Below are 20,485 nucleotides of genomic sequence, written 5' to 3' on the forward strand. Positions count from 1 at the left end.
CTATCCATCCACGCGCCCTTTCATCCACCCATCCATCTATCCATCTACCCACCCATCCATCTACCCACCCATCTGTCCACCCATCCATCCACTCATCCATTCACCCCTCCCTCCACCCACTTACCCATCCATTCACCCGCCCATTTGCCCATCCACCCACCGATTCACCCATCTACCCACCCATTCATCTGTCTGTCTACCATTTGCCCATCCACCCAGTCATTTACCCATCCATCTAGCTGTCCATTCACTTGACTGCTCATCCACCCATCCAGTTGACAAGCAAGACTGAGCTCCAACCATATGCTAGGCATGGCGGTGAGCACCAGGACATTGCAGGAGACAGAACCCTGCCTGCCCGGCTTCCATGGGGTTCCCCTTTCAGCCATGGGAGACAATCTGGAAACAGATGATGTGGCAGATGGAGTGAGGAGTAGGGAAGACAAAAACGGCCCAGGTGGGGATCAGGGAGGTGGGGTGGCTGATGAGCCATAGACTGAGGCTCTCCCAGCGGGACCTGGCAGGCACCACCCCCTCATCTGCAGAGTGGGATTCCCTCTCTTGCAGGGTGGCTGGAGGACTAGTGGGGTAAATCCACATTCTTGCCTGGGGCCGGCCTTGAAAAGCCCCTGTCTTGCTCTTCCTGCTGTTCAGCTCCATGTCCATCCTTCCAGCTCAGGCAGAGCCTTGGTGAGCTGTCTCAGCCCTCTGAGCCTCAGTCTCCCCATCTGTGTGATGGTCACGATCAGAGGCCCACCCATCTGGGGCTGGGGAGAGGTTGACCAGCACCCGTGTGTTGGCTGAGGAAGGCCTCCTTTGGCCAAGCCTGGTGTCCCCCTGCCTCTGTTTACTGTATAACTTTGGGCCAGTGGTGAACTGCTCTGTGCCTCGATTTCCCCATCTGTAAGATGGGATGGTAGCAGTGCCCCTTCAGAGACTGCCTGCCAAAAGGTGGGCCAGGAGCCAAGACTGCACAGACTGAGTGCTTCCTCGGTCGGTGAAGGCTGTTCTGATGGAGACGCCCCAGCATTGTCATCTGGACATGAGCCAGGATGGGAGGGGTGCTATGGAGGCAGAGAGCTTGCTGCTGGTCAGGGAGGTGGGGTCTGAATACCCCCTTGTCTTCATGCTGTGGAGGCAGAGAGCTTGCCGCTGGTCAGGGACTGGGGTCTGAACACCCCCTTGTCTTCTGGGCCTTTGTTTGGATGGTGGGGCTTCCTTCTTGTTGGCCTTGAGAAGTGGCTGGAGTTGGGCAAGTCCGGGATGGGGGCGCTGTGCATAGCGTCTTCCTGTCCACTGGGCACAGTCAGAGCCCTACACATCCTGGACTCCCGGTGGCATTGGTCAGAGGCTGGGATTAGGGCAGGAGATCACAGCCCGGCCTTGAGGGCACTGGGCTTATGGTGACCCCTGAGGAGCAGGTGAGGGGTGGCCACACGCATCCATCATTCACCCACCCATGCCTCCAGCCTCCTTCCTCATCTAGAACACCCCCATGCTCCTGAGATGACAGCTTGCAAACCATTGCACCTCTAACCCCCTGTCTTCTGGAAGGTTTAAGCAAGGCTCAGGAAAGGGGAGCCCACGCAGCTTGCCCTGGCTTCATGGTGGGGTTGGCGGGGGACCTGCAGGATAGGGGTGGACGGGCCTCAGCTTTCTGCTCCCAGCTCTGTGGGCTTCACCTCTCAACCTGCTGAGCCTGAGAGCAGGGAGTGTCTCCTGCCACCTCACTGGGTCCTTGGGGTCATTGGTGGTGGTCCTTTCCAATTGATCCTCGATTCCGAAGCCTGCCTGCCTGCCCTCCCTGAACTCCCGCTGTGACTTGGGCAGCCCACCACCCTCTCTGAGCCTTGGTGTCCCTGGCCGTCACTTGGGGGCTGTCTGGGGGTGCCAGCCCTGGGTACAGTGGCCTCCTGCTAGGCACTCCCAGATGCCCTGTCTCCTGTCATTCTGTCCCCACCCATCAGGCACAGACAGGCTGAAGCCAAGGACAGACAGGCAGGGAATGGCTCCGGATCAGGAGGGTGGGAGGAAGGGGAAGGCCAGGGCGTCCTTCGCAGGGGTCAGAGGGCATCCATGCAGGACGCTGTGTGAGTTGGGCCAACAGGTGCAGCTCATGGCGAGCCCTGTCTGCCTCAGTAGCACGGGGCTCTTGGGGGGGGGGGGGGGGGGGGGGGGGGGGGGGGGGGAGGCTGCGGGGTTAGGGTGGCTCTGACCCTGCCTGGCCTGCCCAGCATGCCTGCCCTCCCAGCACAGGGCGGGAGTGGTGGGTTCTTGTTTGAAATGATTCGTGAAGATGTTGGAGAAAATCAGCATGTCAAGCAGGAGGGAGACACAGACAGCTGCACCCTAGTGGCCCCTGAGCTGCAGTCTCTGTCTCCCTGTCTCTGAGTCTCTGTCCCTCTCTCCCTGGGTCTCTGTCTCCCTGTCTCTGGGTCTCTGTCCTTCTGTCTTTGCATCTCTGTCTCTGAGTCTCTGTCCCTCTGTTTCTGCATCTCTGTCCCCTGTCTCTGGATCTGTCTCCCTATCTCTGAGTCTCTGTCCCTTTGTCTCTGGGTCTCTGTCTCCCTGTCTCTGGGTCTCTGTCCCTCTGTCTCTGGATCTCTGTCTCCCTGTCCCTGGATCTCTGTCTCCCTGTCTCTGGGTCTGTGTCTCCCTGTCTCTGTCATGAGACAAGGGTCATGAGAGAAGGTATCAGTGTGGTTGAAGTCTCTGTCTCCCTGTCTCTGGGTCTGTGTCTCCCTATCTCTGAGTCTCTGTGTCTTCATCTCTGGGTCTCTGTCTCCATCTCTGGGTCTCTGTCTCCCTCTCCCTGGGTCTGTGTCTCCCTGTCTCTGAGTCTCTAGGTCTCTGTCTCCCTGTCTCTGAGTCTCTGTGTCTCCATATCTCCATATCTGGGTCTCTGTCTCCCTGTCTCTGTGTCTCTGTCTCTTTGTCTCTGTCGCCATCTCTGTGTCCCTGTCCCTCTGTTTCTGGGTCTCTGTCTCCCCATCTCTGTCCCTCTGTCCCAGTCTCTGGGTCTGTCAGTGGCTGAGTGTCCTGGCCTGCTGGGACACTGCGGTGGGGCCCTGCACCCGCTCCTGGGCTGTCCCGCTTGTCCATGCAGAAGCCATTATCTTTCCTCCCCTCCCACGGGAGCTGAGGGAGGCAGAGAACAGCAGGTGCCTTGGAAGAGGCGGCCCTTTATCAGGAGGGATAACCCCAGGAAGTAGCCTTGGGCAGTCTGGGGGAGAAGCAGGGTGGCCGGGCCTCAGGGGCCTCTGAGCTGTCCCACGGGAAAGCTTGCTGACGTGAGCATGGGGGCCGGAGCGTTTGAGGGCCAGCATGAGGTGTGGGAACCCAGCCACTCCATCCTGTGGGCTGGGAGCAGTCCCCAGTGCTGTGAAACATTGTGGTCACCATGGCAACAGTACTGGGGGAGCTGCCTTTGTGGAACGGGTGGGACCCTGCCTTTCTGCACCTTTTACCCTCGAGGCACGTGCCCAAGAGCCAGCGAGGACTGCAGCTGCTGGTGGCCAGGGGTGGGGGTGGTGGGGGAGCAGGGGCACCCTGGGCCTCGGTGTTCCCATCTTGGAGAGGGATACTGAGCCTGTGACCTCCCTGGCTGCTGGGGATTTGTGAGGCTGCGTGTGAAGACCTGTGCCTGCTTGGTGAGGTCAGAGTGGGTGGGAAGGGTCATGAGAGAAGGTGTCAGCGTGGTTGGAGAGCAGGGTGGTGGCTGTGAGGATGAGAGGTTGGTGGTGGGATTCCAGGCCCCCCACAGCTCTGGCACTCGAGCCCCACACCACCTTCCACACCCACACTGCCTGGTCACTGTCACCCCCACCCCTCCCACCATCTCTGTTTCCCCTCCTTTCACTGGCTCTCTGTTCCTCTTTCCCTGTATCTCTCTCCCTGTCTCTCTGGGTCTCTGTCTCCCTGTTTCTGGGTCTCTGTCTCTCTCTCCCTAGGTCTCTGTCTCCCTCTCCCTGGGTCTCTGTCTCCCTCTCTGTCTCTCTAGGTCTCTGTCTCCCTCTCTCCCTGGGTCTCTGTCTTCCTCTCTCTCTGGGTCTCTTTCTCTCCCTCTTGCTGAAGTCTCTCTTTCCCTCTCCCTCTGGGTCTCTCTCTCCGTCTCCCTCTCTCTGGGTCTCTGTCTCCCTGTCTCTAGGTATCTGTCTTCCTCTCTCTCTGGGTTTTTTTCTCCTCCTCTTGCTGGGCCTCTGTCTCTCCCTCTCCCTTTCTCTGGGTCCCTGTCCCCCTCTCTCTAGGTCTCTATCTCCTTTTCTCTGGGTCTCTGTCAACCTTTCTCTGGGTCCCTGTTCCCCTCTGGGTCTCTGTACCCTCTAAGTCTCTGTCCCTTTATCTCTGAATCTGTTTCTCTCTCTCTGGGTATCTGTCCCCTTCTCTCTGGGTCCTGTTTTTCTTTCTCTGGGTCCCGGTTCCCCTCTGGGTCTCTGTCCCCTCTAAGTCTCTGTCATTCTCTCTCCAAGTCTCTGTTTCCCTCTCTTGCTGGATCTCAGACAAAGCTCTCAGGATGGTCTTGGTCCAGTTGTCAGCCTGGGACTGGCTGGGAGAGAGGCTAGGGAGTGGGCAGTGGCTTCTCAGCCGGCCCTGGCGTCCCCTGCTGTCCCCTGAAGTACAGCCTCTTCCCCACCCATGCACCGGGACCCTGGGGCGGCATCGCATCAGCCGGGGTGGGAGCCAACCAGCTGTGCTGCGCTGCTGTGCTCTTTCGAGCCACATGGACAATAAAACCAGAATTGGCTTGGAAAGTGGAAGTGCTCTCCTCTTTGAGGGGAAGTGAGGGACTGTGCGCGTCAGAACCGCCTATGAGGGGCAATGCCGGCAGGCTCCGTTCTGGCCCGAGCGCTGGGCTCCGCGTAGGGGTGGGAAAGGATTTTACAAAACCCCAAAGAAATGTTTCCATGAAATTCTTTCTTGTTCTTGCCCTTTTTTTTTTCTTTTTGGACATTCCAATGAAAAGAACCGTTCTAGGGCTTTGGATCACTTCTCGTGGGTTGGGAAGCCGACCATGGAGATGAGGCCAGCCTGGGGCCGGAGGAGGGGTGCCTGCCCTGACAGGTGCGTGCCCCTCACTGTTGTCTCCCTAGGCAGCCCCCACCTCCCCCTGCTCCTGATCCTCCCACGAGGCTTCATCCCTAGGGTGCCTGGCCGCAGCCTCTGCAACTCTGAGCTTCCTGTGACCTCCCCCACGAGGCCATCGTGCCTTGGGCTGGGTTCCCCCAGAGCAGACTCTCAGGCGAGGGTTCGAGGGCCGCACGAAGGAACAGTGTGGGGAGGGAAGGAGCCTCCACAGGGTGTTTCAGTAGCGAGCAGGTGGTCCTGGGGCAAGCCTTGGAGATCTCGGGAATCCCATAACTCCCACCTGGGGGAGTTTACCCCACCCAGGCTCCCTTGATGTCAGCCCCAGCACATCCCTGCACTGGGACATCTGAGAGGAGCAGGGGTGGTGTCGCCAGGGCAGACCTGGGCATGTCCTCGGGTCCAGCACAGGCCTGGGCCTGGCCAGGGTGCCCGATGACATTGCTGGGGGGATACAGTGGCAAGTGGGTATCAGAATGGCCCCTAGCCCGGGCTAGGCCTGTAGCGGGGGCGTGTGGCCACTCAGAGGCCAGATTCGGGCAGAGGGTGCAGCCAGGGCGGGCAGCAATGGCCTCTTGAGACGGCCCTGGCTGGGGCTGCTGACGCATTGGCTCCGATGACTCACGTGCGGGTGACCGTGACTCGAGTGGCCGTCTGGAGACTCGGACCAGCTCAGGGCCACCGCCTTCCTGGGGGCCTGTGGCCCCGCCGTGCCGGCCGCCCCCTGTCTGGACCGGCCTGAGTAATGGGTCCTTCCCCTCCTCCCAGTGGCCGGCTGGAGAGGACCTTAGTCATCAGCCCTGGCCCCGGCCCTCCCTCCTCCTCCGCCTGCCCACCTCCGCCCAGGCTGTGTCTCGCTTCTCCGTCCAGGCTGGGGGACTCCTGCCCCTACTGGCCTCCTCCCTCTCTGAGTTCCCCAAGAGGGGCTGCAGCGGGGTGGGTTTGGTTTCACAGGGGCGGCAGTGAGGGTGACGTCAGGGGCCTCAGGGACAGTTGTCCCATCCCTAAGATGAGAGGAAGGAAATAGCCATGTGGAACATGTCAGGCATCACCGGGGCATGAGGAGGAGGCCTGGGGAGGACAAGCTGCTTCCTCCCCTCTTTGGTCCAGCATGGGCCCTGTGCCCTGTAACCAGCAGTGGATGGGCCTCACCCTGCTTTCTGGGCCTGGGGTGTCCTAAATTCCAGATGGGAGCATCCAAATTCTCTGAGTGTGTAGTTGTCACGTGCTAGTGGCAGCCTGGGTCCCAGGGCTCTGCGTTTGCTCATCTCATCCTCCAGCGGCCCCGGGGCTGGGGATCTGGACGGTCATTTGCCCCTGCTTTGTAGCTGAGGCCTGGGTGGTTGAGTGACTGCTGAGTTCCCAGCTAAGCAGAGCTGGCTTGGCCCAGGCTGCTGGCCCCTGATGTCTCCTCTGAGATGCCCTGCTAGCCAGCTGAACTGATCCTGCCTTCTGGGTTCCGGGCACCCTCTCTGCTTGCTGGGGAACCCAGAGATCCCATGCTTGGAACACTGGCCCACCTCCCTGGTTTCCTATTCCTCAGTCATCAGAATAGCAGGGGGCAGGGCAGCAGCCCCTCTCCTCCCCAGAGGGAGGTCCTCTCTGTCCAACTTCTCAGTTCTCCAGATATGTTCTGTGCACTCATGGGCAGATGCATATGTGTGGCACTTTGAGCCCAAATAGCATCCCACTGTGTGCACTCTGCCTCTTCCTTCCTCCTGCAGCCTTGACGTCATCCCCTGCATGCAACATCTTCCCTAAGATGTGTCAGCCTCCTCACCAATCTATAGGGCAGCCCTCACTCGGAAGGTGCTGTGATTCCACGGTTCTCCTCTAAGGGTGGTTAGCTTATTTCTCGTCTGTGGCCCCTAGAGATGGTATTTGGGTAAGTTTCAGAAATAGAGTTGTTGGGTAAAGGACGTGAGCGTTTAGAGTGTTGCTGGGTCTACCCAGCTGCCTTCCTGGGGGTCACCTTGCTTCATAAGCCCCCCCGAGAGTGTGCTTCCCTGACTGCGAGACTGACTCTTACGTCTTTCCAGCCAGCTCTGCTTGCTTTCCTGGGAACCATCAGCCCACATTCTTTGTGCATCTTTCGATCTCACTCTGTCGCCCAGGCTGGAGTGCAGTGGCACAAACATGGCTCACTGCAGCCTCCACCTCCTGAGCTCAAGTGATCCTCCCACCTCAGCCTCCCAAGTAGCTGGGAACACAGGCTCATGCCAGCATGCCTGGCTATATTGTATTGATTTCTTGATGCTCTTTATATATGGAAGAGCATGGTAAATATGCTCCTAAGGACTAAGTGGCCCCATGATGAACTTGCCCCAGTGCGACGTGTTTCTTCTGATGAAAATGTACACATGCACACCTGCCTCCAAGGGCTTTACAGGAGGCACAAGAAGTCCTCCCATCCCTCCCCCCAAATCTCCTTGAACTTCTAAGGAAAAGCCAGACCAAAATCAAAATGGCAAAGGCTGGCAAGGCTCATGCATACTTCTGGGAGACAAAGTGTCCACAGAAAGGCCAGCAGGGGTCACCCAGAGCCCAATGGCACAACCCTTGCCACAGCTGCAACACAAAGCTGATTCTGGGTGATCTGACCCCTTTTGGTCCCCATTGCCTGGACCACATGCCCATGAGGACAGGGCCTACTTTGTCTCATTTATGCTGCATCCCTGCACGCACGGGCAGGGAAGAGGAGTTTGCAAAGCCAATGAGGCAAGCTGGGGACAAGGAGAGATGTGGTCACCTTGAGTGTCCTCAGAGGCACATGCAGGATGCAGCTTTGGCCCCAGGCAGCCTGGACACCCGTCGCAGAGAGGGCATGGCATTCATGGAAGCAACGAGACCCTGCCCCTGGAGATGTCCAGGCAGGTGCTGGGCCCCTGTTGGGGGCTGGATAGGGGAGGGCGGCCCATGAGCCTGTGACATGCTCCTCACTAGCCTCACAACTGTGGATCTGTCATGGGTCTAGGGAAAAGAGCCGAGGCTCGGCTCACGGCAGCAGCCTGGTCAAGTGCGATTGGGGCAGATGTGTGGGGAGGGGAGGAGGGGAGGAGTGGAGGTGAGCGTCCCCTCCACTTGGCAGGGGAAAGGCCACGGGGACAAGCCAGAGTCTCAGGGTGCACCTGGACCCCTTTCCTTCCCCACCCTCCTCAGCTTTCAGAAGGCTGCACCCCGACCCTCCCAGGCAAACACCAGGTCCGGGCTCCAGCACCCCCGGCACCACAGCATTGCTGGTCAGCCTAGATGACCGTGGCATTGGGCTCTGAGTAGCATATGTCCTGCCTCCCCAGGGACTCAAAGGCTTTCCACTGAGCACAGGCCCCACACTGGGTCCTTCGTGCTATGTCCCCACCCTCTAGGACATGGAGCGCCTTACAGGCAGGGCTGGGGCTTGGGCAACTTCTCTGCCTGTGGTGCCTTGCAGGGCTGTGGTCAGTGCCTGGCCCTGCAGCCCCTCTCCCCAGCAGTTTGTCTTGATCACTCACCCTTTCCCAAGGGTCTCTGGAAGGGTGGCCGGAGGGGGAGGTCAGGGACCTCCGGTGGCAGCTGCTATGTTGACTGAGTGCCCACTGTGCGCCCTGTGTTTGATGTTGGCTCTTTAATGCCCACTGTGGTTTTGGGGCTGGCTGGCAGTGGAGCCAAGGAGCCTTCCGTCTCCCGCTTTCTTGGAAAGATCAGTGCCCACATTCCTGGCCCTTGCTTACGGGCAGGCGTGGGTCCCAGGAATGGGAGAGCAAATGCCAGAGGGCAGAGGACATCAGGACAGAGCAGGGTGCCTCAGCCCAGTGGGGGTGGGGGTCTTGGAGGGGACTGATCCTGGAGGTGGCACCAGGGTCCACCCTCTGTTGTGTTCTGAGGAAGAAGTGGTGTGTTAATAGCTCCTAAGCTATTCATTCATTGATCCGTTCAATAGTTTCCCCAAATGAAATAGCAAAGAGGTGGTGGGGCTGGAGAAGAGGGGATGAGGGGGCAGTAGGGGCAGTGGGGGCTGGACCACAGAGGGCTCATATACTCTGGGGTGCGAGGGGCTGTGGCAGGGCTTGCAGGGGACTTGAGAAGGCTCCCATGTGTCCTTTGGTTTTTTTATTGAAGTGAAATTCACGTGACATAAAACTGTCTGAAGGTGGACAATTCAGTGGCATTTAGTAGATTCACAGTGGTGTGCAAACACCACCTCTGTCTAGTTCCAGAACATTCTCATCCCTCCAAAAGGAGACCCCACCCCATCAGCAGTCACTCCCCCCCCCCCCCAGCCCTTGGTGGCACCCATCTGCTTCTTGTCTCTGCGGATTTGCCTGTTCTGGGCATTTCACGTCAGCGGAGTCATACATAGCGCAGCCTTTTGTGTCTGGCTTCTTTTTTTTTTTTTTTTTTTTTTTGAGACAGAGTCTCGCTCTGTCACCCAGGCTGGAGTGCAGTGGCGCAATCTCGGCTCACTGCAAGCTCCGCCTCCCGGGTTCACGCCATTCTCCTGCCTCAGCCTCTCCGAGCAGCTGGGACTACAGGTGCCCGCCACCACGCCCGGCTAATTTTTTTTTGTATTTTTAGTAGAGACGGGATTTCACTGTGGTCTCGATCTCCTGACCTCGTGATCCGCCCGCCTCAGCCTCCCAAAGTGCTGGGATTACAAGCGTGAGCCACCGCGCCCGGCCTATGCCTGGCTTCTTGCACTGAGTGTTCTGTTCAAGGTCATAGTGTGTGTGTGAACCTCTGGGCCATGTCCCCACCTCTGCTTTCCCCGCAGCATGGCCGACAAGAACGGGGCCCTCAAGTGCACCTTCTCGGCGCCCAGCCACAGCACCAGCCTCCTGCAGGGCCTGGCCACTCTCCGCGCTCAGGGCCAGCTCCTCGATGTTGTGCTGACTATTAACAGAGAGGCCTTTCCTGCACACAAGGTCGTCCTGGCTGCCTGCAGTGACTACTTCAGGTAAGCGCTGGCCCCGGGCAGCTGGGAGGGGCGGCTGCCTGTGGGGACAGGGACAGGGCAGATGGCACCCACTTTCTAAAGGGGGCCTGTCTCAGTGCTACCCAGGGATGGCTTCGAGGGAGAACAGCTGGTGCTGGCTGCTCTTCTTTTTTTTTTTTTTTTTTTTGAGATGGAGTCTCACGCTGTTGCCCAGGCTGGAGTGCAGTGGCACAATCTCGGCTAACTGCAACCTCCGCCTCCTGGGTTCAAGCGATTCTCCTGCCTCAGCCTCCCGAGTAGCTGGGACTACAGGTGCATGCCACCACACCTGGCTAATTTTTTATATTTTTAGTAGAGACGGGGTTTCACCATGTTAGCCAGAATGGTCTTGATCTCCTGACCTCGTGATCCACCTGCCTCGGCCTCCCAAAGTGCTGGGATTATAGGTGTGAGCCACCGCGCCCAGCCCAATCTGTCTTTACTTGATGCCTGCTGTATGCCAGGCACTATTCTAGTCCTTGGGATGCAGCAGGGATGAGAGTGAAACAGTCACAAGCCCCTGCCCTCAGGGCATCCCCTCAGGACACCTGGAGCAGGACAGCTGGGGGACTGGAGGGGCATCGAGGGCCGCAGGGACCCTGTGTCTGCCAACACCATGTCCTGGGTTCAGATGAGCCCAGATGAGTTCTCCTCCCTGTCGCCCTGAGCTGTGGGCATTTCCCCCATGTGACAGAAGAAGCCATGGCGGGCACTGTCTGTCCCTGTGCCGTGGCCGGGCCAGAAGTGAGAGCACCACAGAGCAGGGCTGTGGGGTGGGGGGTGCATTCTCCTCGCCAGCTGGGGGCTGTTGCAGGGCTGAGTGGTCTCCCTCCCTGGGTGACCAGCAGGTGAGCCTCCTTCCTGCCAGGCAGTGACCCCGCCAGAGAGAGCTGGGCAGCCCTGGGGAGGTTCCCAGGCCCCAACCCAGGTGTGCCGTTCAGCCACACGTTCCCCGAGGCCCGGGCTGCCTGCCCCGTCGGCTCAATGAGGCTGTTGTGGGGGCCGCCGCAGCCGAGCCAACTGGGGCGCCGCTTCTATTTTTATTCTGGATTTGGGGACGGGTGGGCCAGCCCAGCCAGCAATGCCCTTTAAAGGCTCCCCTGTGCTGGCACTGCAGCCAGCGAGACCTTAAAAGGCAAAGCTCCCTCCTGTCGCCCGCGACTGCCTCTGCCTTCATCGCATCATGCCCGAGGGCCAGCGGGGACCCGTGGGGACAAGCGGGGCAGGGTCTGGGGAGCTGGCAGCGTACTTACTGCTCTTGGACCGCTCAAAGATGCTGAAGCGCGGCTCGTTGGGCAGATGTCAGTGGGCGGCCCCGAAATAGCACCCTGGCAGCTGTCCTTGCCCCTGTAGCCCTGAGCCTGGCTCACATGAGGTGCAAGACTAGGGGACAGGCCTCTGTGGGTCAAATGCACAAGGGATGTTCCCTCCTCCTCGGACGGCCATCAGGGGAGGTGCACTGGCAGGAGTGCGAGTTACTATGCCATGCCATTGCGCCCCCTGGAAGGAACCACCCATTCCCCTGGAGCTGGGGTGCTCTCCCCTCTTCTGTTGGGGAACACCCTAAATGCTGTAGGGGAACTGTGACCTAGAACCCTGTGCCTCCCCACTGCCCTCCCTCATGGGAGCCTGTGTCCCCTCCCACTCTCATGTGCTGCCTCCCAGAGCACAGCGGTACAAGGGCGGAGCTCGGGTCTCAATGGAGGCTGGGGACATAGCTGTTGGGTGGGAGGCGCTTCCCCAACCACCTAAGCCTGTCTCTGGAGACAGCAGTCACCCCAGCACAGCCTCCTGGTGGGGGCTTCATTCTTGGGGACCCTCATTACCTTCCCCTCTTCACATGATGGTTGTTGAGACTCAGGCTGGGCACGTCAGAGCTGCCTGCTTAGGTCAGTGAACAAGGTGAGGGCTGAACTGTGGTGCACGGCACCTCCGGAGCACTGGCCTTGCAGTTCCTGAGCTCAGGTGTCAAGTGGGGCTGCAGATCTGTCCCCAGAGCCACAGGGTGTGTTCTCATCCTGCACTGCCATACCTGGCCCCTCTAACCGCACCCCCACCAGGCACATTGTGGGCGAGGCTGACCCGGGCCACCGCTCCTGCAGCTCCAACATGATCTAGTCATGAAGGGGCAGGGGCAGGGTCCTCTGCAGAGGGGCCAAGCAGGGAGTTGCTATTTATAGGAAGATGCATGGCTTGGGTGGATTCAAAATCTGTCTTTTTTTTTTTGCATGGTTTTTTTGTTTTTTTGTTTGTTTGAGATGGAATCTCACTCTTGTTGTCCAGGCTGCAGTGCAGAGGCATGATCTCGGCTCACTGCAACCTCCAGGCTGGTCTTGAACTCCTGACATCAGGTGATCCACCCACCTCGGCCTCCCAAAGTGCTAGGATTACAGGCATGAGCCACTGCGCCCAGCCTTTGCATGTTTTTTTTGTGTGTGTGTGACCGAGTCTCACTCTGTCGCCCAGGCTGGAGTGCAGTGCTGTGGTCTCGATATCTTGACCTCGTGATCCACCCGCCTTGGCTTCCCAAAGTGCTGGGATTACAGGCATGAGCCACTGCGCCCGGCCCCTTTCCATGTTTTTAATGGGCATTCCGCCTACTTTCCTCTTGCTGGCTGTGCCCTGTGTTCTGTGTCTCCAGGCCACTGTTCCCCAGGCCAGATCATTCCTGGCTGGCCAAAACGCCCCTCAGCCACTGCGAGCCACACGTTGTGTTTCTTTCTGCCTTTCAGGGCCATGTTCACCGGCGGCATGCGGGAGGCAAGCCAGGACATCATCGAGCTGAAGGGCGTGTCGGCCCGTGGCCTGCGGCACATCATCGACTTCGCCTACAGCGCCGAGGTGACACTGGACCTGGACTGTGTGCAGGACGTGCTGGGCGCGGCTGTGTTCTTGCAGATGCTGCCCGTGGTGGAGCTGTGCGAGGAGTTCCTGAAGGCGGCCATGAGCGTGGAGACCTGCCTCAACATCGGCCAGATGGCCACCACCTTCAGCCTGGCCTCGCTGCGGGAGTCGGTGGATGCCTTCACCTTCCGGCACTTCCTGCAGATCGCTGAGGAGGAGGACTTCCTGCGCCTGCCGCTGGAGCGCCTGGTCTTCTTCCTGCAGAGCAACCGGCTGCAGAGCTGCGCCGAGATCGACCTGTTCCGCGCAGCCGTCCGCTGGCTGCAGCATGACCCGGCCCGGCGGCCGCGCGCCAGCCACGTGCTCTGCCACATTCGCTTCCCGCTCATGCAGTCGTCCGAGCTGGTGGACAGCGTGCAGACGCTGGACATCATGGTGGAGGACGTGCTGTGCCGCCAGTACCTGCTGGAGGCTTTCAACTACCAGGTGCTGCCCTTCCGGCAGCACGAGATGCAGTCTCCGCGCACCGCCGTGCGCTCGGACGTGCCCTCGCTGGTCACCTTCGGCGGCACGCCCTACACCGACAGCGACCGCTCGGTCAGCAGCAAGGTCTACCAGCTGCCCGAGCCGGGCGCCCGCCACTTCCGCGAGCTCACGGAGATGGAGGTAGGCTGCAGCCACACGTGCGTGGCCGTGCTGGACAATTTTGTGTACGTGGCGGGGGGCCAGCACCTGCAGTACCGCAGCGGTGAGGGCGCAGTGGACGCCTGCTACCGCTACGACCCCCACCTGAATCGCTGGCTGCGCCTGCAGGCCATGCAGGAGAGCCGCATCCAGTTCCAGCTGAACGTGCTGTGCGGCATGGTGTATGCCACGGGCGGCCGCAACCGAGCCGGCAGCCTGGCCTCCGTGGAGCGGTACTGCCCCCGGCGCAATGAGTGGGGCTATGCCTGCTCGCTGAAGCGCCGTACCTGGGGCCACGCTGGGGCCGCCTCAGGGGGCCGCCTCTACATCTCGGGTGGCTACGGGATCTCAGTGGAGGACAAGAAGGCCCTGCACTGCTACGACCCCGTGGCCGACCAGTGGGAGTTCAAGGCGCCCATGAGCGAACCCCGCGTGCTGCACGCCATGGTGGGCGCCGGCGGCCGCATCTATGCCCTCGGGGGCCGCATGGACCACGTGGACCGCTGCTTCGACGTGCTGGCTGTGGAGTACTATGTGCCCGAGACGGACCAGTGGACCAGCGTGAGCCCCATGCGGGCCGGCCAGTCAGAGGCCGGCTGCTGCCTGCTGGAGAGGAAGATCTACATTGTCGGGGGCTACAACTGGCGGCTCAACAACGTCACGGGCATCGTACAGGTGTACAACACGGACACCGACGAGTGGGAGCGGGACCTGCACTTCCCGGAGTCCTTCGCGGGCATAGCCTGCGCCCCCGTCCTGCTGCCCCGGGCCGGGACCAGGAGGTAGCCCTCAAGACCCCCGGGACCCTGGCCTGACCGAATGTTGTCTCCAAGTGGGGCTTGGCGAGTGCACGTCTGCCTGAGAACCCCAGTGCCCCCCTTCGCCCAGACTGCCCTTGAGGGGCCTGCCGCGTTGATAAGCCCCCCTCCCAGGGGTCCCTCCCTCCTTCCCAAAGCAGATCCTGGCTCCGAGTCCATCCAAGGGAGCCTGTCTGCGAAGCGTCTGACATGTGGTGGCGGCAAATTCGTCCCCGGGGTGGTTTCCTCGCCTGGCCCTCGAGTCCCCGCGGGCTGGCGGGTGGAATCCCAGGTCTCCAGGGGGTCCCCGTGCAGCTCCATCTCACTTCTTTACCGCCTCCCAGCCCCCACGGTTTCAGGCATTCAGATGTGAGCTCATCAGCATTGAACCCAAAGTCGGTGGTATATGACTCACCCTCCTTCCAAGTCTCCTGTGCGCGTTTTTAAAATAAACTCACCCGAAACGTCCATAACACACGGACCTCCAGGAGCAGTGAGAGGTGACTTAGAAGCCCCTGGTTTGGGGTGGGTGGAGGACGAGGGCACGTGTCTGCCTCCCCTGGGGTGCCCTCCTTCCCCCATCCCAAGCTGCTGAGGGGAGGCCCTGGTCATGTCTCAGTTCCTGTTTTCATCTGCTTTCCGGAGGAAAAACCATATCAACTTCTAGAAACGGTCCTTAGGGGCTTTGGACCTTCCATTTGGCACTGAGCATCTTGTGGGGCCTTAACTGGCTGAGACATCCCGGCCCTCTGCATTTGCCCTGTTGGCCGGGCAGTCCCCTTCCCGCAATTGGAGGGCAACGCTAACTTCAGAATCCCATAGTGTCACTTGCCACAGATCTGGTGGGGCGTCTTTTTTCTCCTCCCTGCTTTCCACCCCTTTGCACCCCGCCACTCCCTGGCCTGCCCTGTTTTTGGGTCAACATTGCTATGGAGCCAGCAGTGAGGCCTTTCCCTTCAAGGGCTCTGTGGCATCTCTGGCCACATTTGTTTTAATGTCTGAACCTCTAAACCTTTTCTTTTTGATTGGTTTTACTGTGTTTTTTGTTTGTTTGTTTTAAGAAGCCAGCACTGCTGTCTCATAGATGGGATTTGTACTCTTGGGGCAACTTAAAGTGTCTCTCTCGCAGCTAACAGACGATTGATGTCTTGTCTCTGTGACCCACTCACCATGTAAAGAATTAACCTCCTATCTTAGCAGACGTCGTCTCCTAATATTTCCCTTTATTTAATAAAAATGTTATGGTGAAGAGATGGAGCCGGCCCAGCACTGAGCTTGTGCGGCTCGGGTCTGATTGGTCACAGATTCCTCGTGTGTCCTCCGCATGTCTGGGGGCTCCTCTCCCCCGCCTCAGCCTTTTCCAGCCTTTCAGAGGAGTTGGCAGGGGGCTGGGCTTTGGCTCAGGGGCACAGAGGCAGCAGAAAGTGTGGCCAGGACTTTCACCCTGGCATTTTTTGTTGTTGGTTTTTTTGTTTTTTTGAGATGGAGCCTCGCTCTGTCACCCAGGCTGGAGTGCAGTGGTGTGATCGCGGCTCACTGCAACCTCTGCCTCCTGGGTTCAAGCAATTCATTTGCTTCAGCCTCCCAAGTAGCCAGGATTACAGACACACACCACCACACCCGGCTAATTTTTGTATTTTTAGTAGAGACAGGGTTTCACCATGTTGGCCAGGCTGGCCTTGAACTCTTGACCTCAGGTGATCCACCTGCCTCTGCCTCCCAAAGTGCTGGATTACAGGTGTGAGCCACCATGCCCGGCCCACCTTGGCACTTTGGAAGAGCCTTCAGCCCCCTACTCTCATCATGGCCGGCCAAACTATGAACTGGGCTGCCCAGAGCAGGCCACTTATCAGTTGCAGGTTAGTGGAGAAAGCCTGATGTTCCCGGATGGCCTTCCTAGAAGGGAGGCCCTGGGATATCACACACACGATCTGTGTAAGTTGCTGCGCCTGCATGCCTGGCGCTCCTGTGTGGCAGCCATCGGGGCTGGGGTAACACTAGAGGCTGAGGGGGTGGACAGTGCTAAAATAGGAACATGGTTGGGAACCTAAAAGAAGCCCACACTGTCAGGGGCATCGAAACGAAAGCCGAGTTCCTTGGGGACTTACCAGAACATTCCAGCCTCACCCCCGACCTGAGATCTCCCAAAGAGAATCCTTCCCCACTGGAGGCATGGCCCCTTCAGAGGGGGCAGTGAGAAGCTTTGCCAGCTGCAAGTCCCCCGGATCAGCTCACACCTCAGAACATCTTGTCCCCAACGAGCTGACAGGGGCGCCGGCCCAGGGCGGGGGGCGCTGCTGTATCTAACCGGATCGATTGTGCATAACCGTCTAGGCCGGCTCATGGAATGTTCGTGGGGCCCCCTGCCCCTCCCTCAGCCTCCCCCCCCCCGCATCCCCCCAAGAAAGGAAAATTATTTTTCGTATTGTAAACTTTAAACACGAAAAAGCTGTTTTTAATTTAGCAGAAACTGGCTTGAATCTTCACTTTGTGAACGTTTGTGTCCTTCAGAGGCAGAATATGCCTGCGCACACTCACTCATGCTCACGTACACACCTGCACATGCATGCCGCAACACGCACATTCACATGGCCGTGCTCATGCATGCCTGCACACGCATGTTTGCCCATACTCACACATTGCAACGCGTTCACATGCTCACCCGCACACGGTGAAACACAAGCTCACACATACGCACACACACACATATCTGTGCATGCACCCCAGGACCAGCATAGCCCACTCTGCCTGGCTGCCCAAAGGGGTCTGGAGCCCGGCACCGCCCTGAGCCTGGGGGAAGCCTGTCTACTTCCAGATGCCCTGACTACTGGCTGAGGCCTGGATGCCGGCTGTAGGAGCCTCCCTCGCACCTGGGCTCGGGCTGTGGGAAAACGCTGTCTCTCGGGACGGTCGGATGCAGGCCCGCAAGAGGGAGGCCAAGTGCGACTTCTGGGGCCTCTCAGCAAGTGAGGGCCAAGGGGGCCTCTGGGGAGCCGTGTGAGGTGGGAATCCGCCCCGGACCTGGCCAGCTTGGAAACCCGCCCCTGGCTCTGTCTTCGAGGAAGCAGCTCCAGCTCGTCCGTTCTCACGGGCCCTGGAGATTCACTTTGCACGGTGCAGCCTCGGGCCCTGCTCTTCTTCGGGGCGCCCAGCCGTGGATCTCAGCAGCCTGGCGCCTAACACAGAGCCTGGCACAGACGGAGCATAGCTCGAATGTTTGCTGCACGAAGGAGAGGTGCTGGGGCGGGAAGGTGAGGGCAGCTTTCTTCACACTAGCGGCCGTGGGCACCTTCTGTGTGCAAACCCCGGGGAAAGGAGGGCACTAAGCCGTGCTCCACCCCCAGCAAGACCCCTGCTTCATTCTTGCCTTCCTGTTGCCCTCATTCTGGTGGCCAGCCGGGCAGCCATTCCTCCCTCCTCACCATCAGATCCCTGATTTGGTGCCAGCAGCAACATGCCCAGCCTCCGGAGTTAAAATTCAGCTGAGCCGTTCTTGGCAATGCCTTTTGTCGTGGTTGTTTGCAATCTGGGCATGTTTCCCAGCTCTGGCCAGCAAGCTTGAAGGGGTCGGGTGTTTCTGGACAAGGGAGAGAGAGGCCTTGTTGCCCCCTTCCCTCCCTTACTGCTTCTTATGAGGACACAATGCCAGGGGCTTCTGCAGCCATCTTGTGGCCAGGAGGAGCAAGTTAAGAGAGCACACTCAGGCTGGGCACAGTGGCTCACGCCTGTAATCCTAGAGCTTTAGGAGGCCGAGGCAGGAGGATCGCTTGAGTCCAAGAGTTCAAGACCAGCCCTGAGTGACATAGTGAGAACTTACATCTACAAAAAAAAAAAAAAAAAAAAAAAAAAAAAGCTGGTCAGTGTGGCGCATGCCTGTAGTCCCAGCTACTCGGGGAGGCTGAAGTGGGAGGATCACCTGATCCCAGGAGTTCTAGGCTGCAAGGAGCTGTGAGTGCACCACTGCACTCCAGCCTGTTTTTCTGAGCCTGGTTTTCCAGCCTTCTCATCACTTCTGTGAGCTACCAAACAACCTTTTTTTTTTTTTTTTTTTTTTAATAAAGACAGAGTCTCACTATGTTGTCCAGGCTGGTTTTGAACTCCTGGGCTCAAGCAACACTCCTGCCTTGGCCTCCCTAAGTGCCGGGATTATAGGCATGAGCCATCGTACCTAGCCAACCAACCAGTTTTGCAATACACACATTGGCTATTTAAATTGTCCAGGCCAGATGCAGCGGCTCATGCCTGTAATCCCAGCACTTTGGGAGGCTGAGGCAGGCAGATCACTTGAGGTCAGGGGTTCAAGACCAGCCTGGCCAACATGATGAAACCCTGCCTCTACTAAAAATACAAAAATTAGCCAGGTGTGGTGATTCATCCCAGCTACTCGGGAGGCTGAGGCAGGAGAATTGCTTGAACCTGGGAGGTGGAGGTTGCAGTGAGCCAAGATTGTACCACTGCACTCAAGCCCGGGCAAGAGAGCAAGACTCCATCTAAAAAAAAAATTTAAGTAAATAAATTATCTAGAGTCAGTTTCTGTTGCTTACAAGTAAAAACCCTGACATGAGATGGGAATACTCCAGCATCTGCCACATTTACATTATAATTTTGGAACTGTTTGGTGACAATCATATCTGGCCATTAGTGTTTTCTGCAGTGCAGACATTATTTCTCATAACAAGGAGACTGGAGGTCAGAGGTGCCGGGATGTTATGACTGGTGGCCCATGATTTCTGGGAGGGGGCACGACTATGCCTCTCTCTTTTTTTCTTTCTTTCTTTCTTTTTTTTTTTTTTTTTTTTTTGGTTTAGAGACTGTATTCCTAGCACTTTGGGAGGCTGAGGCAGGCAGATCTCTTGAGCTCAGGAGTTGGAGACCAGCAACACAGCAAAACCCCTTCTCTACAAAAAATAGAACAATTAGCCTGGCATAGTGACATGCACCTGTAGTCCCAGCTACACAGGAGGGTGAGGTGAGGATAGCTTGAGCCCCGGAGATCAAGGCTGCAGTGAGCTGTGATTGTGCCACTGCACTCCAGCCTGGGTAACAGAGTGAGACCTTGTCTCCAGAAAAAAAAAAGAAAAAGAAAAAGAAAAAGAAAAAAGTAAACAAGGGAACCAAAGGGGTGAGGCAGCTAGACCTTCAGCTGAAATTATGCCAGAGGACGATCCTGCCACCACTGCAGAATCCAGACGCCTCCGTTGGCACTGCCATCTGCCCTGGGCACTCAGCCACAGCTGCCCCTAGAAAACAGATGGCCCTGCCCTGATGCTGTTTCTCTGTAGCACTTGTGCCTGCATGGAAACATCCCGGAGGCCCAGCCAGTATCCCATGCCATTCCCCAGCTGTCCCAGGAGTGGTAAAAGTGAGTACATTCGTGTGTATTAGTCAGCCACTGCTGTGCAACAAACACCCCCAAGTCTCAATGGCATACAATAATAAGCGTTTGTTTTTCACATGTCTGTGAGTCAGCAGAGGTGGTGTCTGCTCTAGGCTGGCCTCGGCTGGGCAGCTCTGCTTCCAGGTGCAAGGATGCAGAGTGGCCCAGAGGCCTTGCTGCACGGGTCCAGCAGCTAGCCAGGGCACATTTTCCTCCTGCAGGTGTCTGAGGACAAGTGGAATCACGTGAGGCCTCATAGGGTCTCAATTCGGGACTCACACACTATCACATCTGCCCATAAGTCTTTTTTTTTTTTTTTTTTTTTTTGAGATGGAGTCTCGCTCTGTCGCCCAGGCTGTAGTACAGTGGCACAATCATGGTTCACTGCAGCCTTCACCTCCTGGGCTCAAGTGATACTCCCACCTTAGCCTCCTGACTAGCTAGAACTATACGCTCATGCCACCAAGAGCAGCTTATTTATTTATTTATTTATTTGAGACTGAGTCTTGCTCTGTCACCCAGGCGGGAGTGCAGTGGCGCAATTTCGGCTCACAGCAACCTCCACCTCCCAGGATCAAGCGATTCTCTTGCCTCAGCCTCTCAAGTAGCTGGGATTACAGGTATGTGCCACCACGCCTGGCTAATTTTTGTATTTTTAGTAGAGGCGGGGTTTCGCTTTGTTGGCCAGGCTGGTCTCGAACTCCTGGCCTCAAGTGATCCACCTGCCTCGGCCTCCTAAAGTGCTGGGAT

At 58.1% G+C, this 20,485-nt stretch overlaps 1 protein-coding gene across 4 annotated transcripts in view; it reads left to right on the forward strand.

Moving 5' to 3' along the window:
- The window catches only part of KLHL26 (kelch like family member 26), a 32,617-nt gene extending 17,006 nt beyond the window's left edge, over positions 1–15,611 (forward strand). For 2 of the 4 annotated variants that reach the window (XM_032170181.2, XM_058425877.1), the window contains exons 2-4: positions 4,964–5,061; positions 9,833–10,015; positions 12,766–15,611. In XM_032170181.2, coding sequence (XP_032026072.1) covers positions 5,012–5,061; positions 9,833–10,015; positions 12,766–14,347 — 1,815 coding nt within the window. In that variant the 5' untranslated portion in view covers positions 4,964–5,011 and the 3' untranslated portion in view covers positions 14,348–15,611. The remainder of the gene's footprint in view (positions 1–4,963; positions 5,062–9,832; positions 10,016–12,765) is intronic. The other 2 variants (XM_032170180.2, XM_058425878.1) reach the window with 1 other exon arrangement.
- Positions 15,612–20,485: the final 4,874 nt, after the last annotated feature.

Source organism: Hylobates moloch, unplaced genomic scaffold (genome assembly GCF_009828535.3).
Source record: "Hylobates moloch isolate HMO894 unplaced genomic scaffold, HMol_V3 SCAFFOLD_12, whole genome shotgun sequence".
NCBI classification, from domain to species: Eukaryota; Metazoa; Chordata; class Mammalia; order Primates; family Hylobatidae; genus Hylobates; species Hylobates moloch.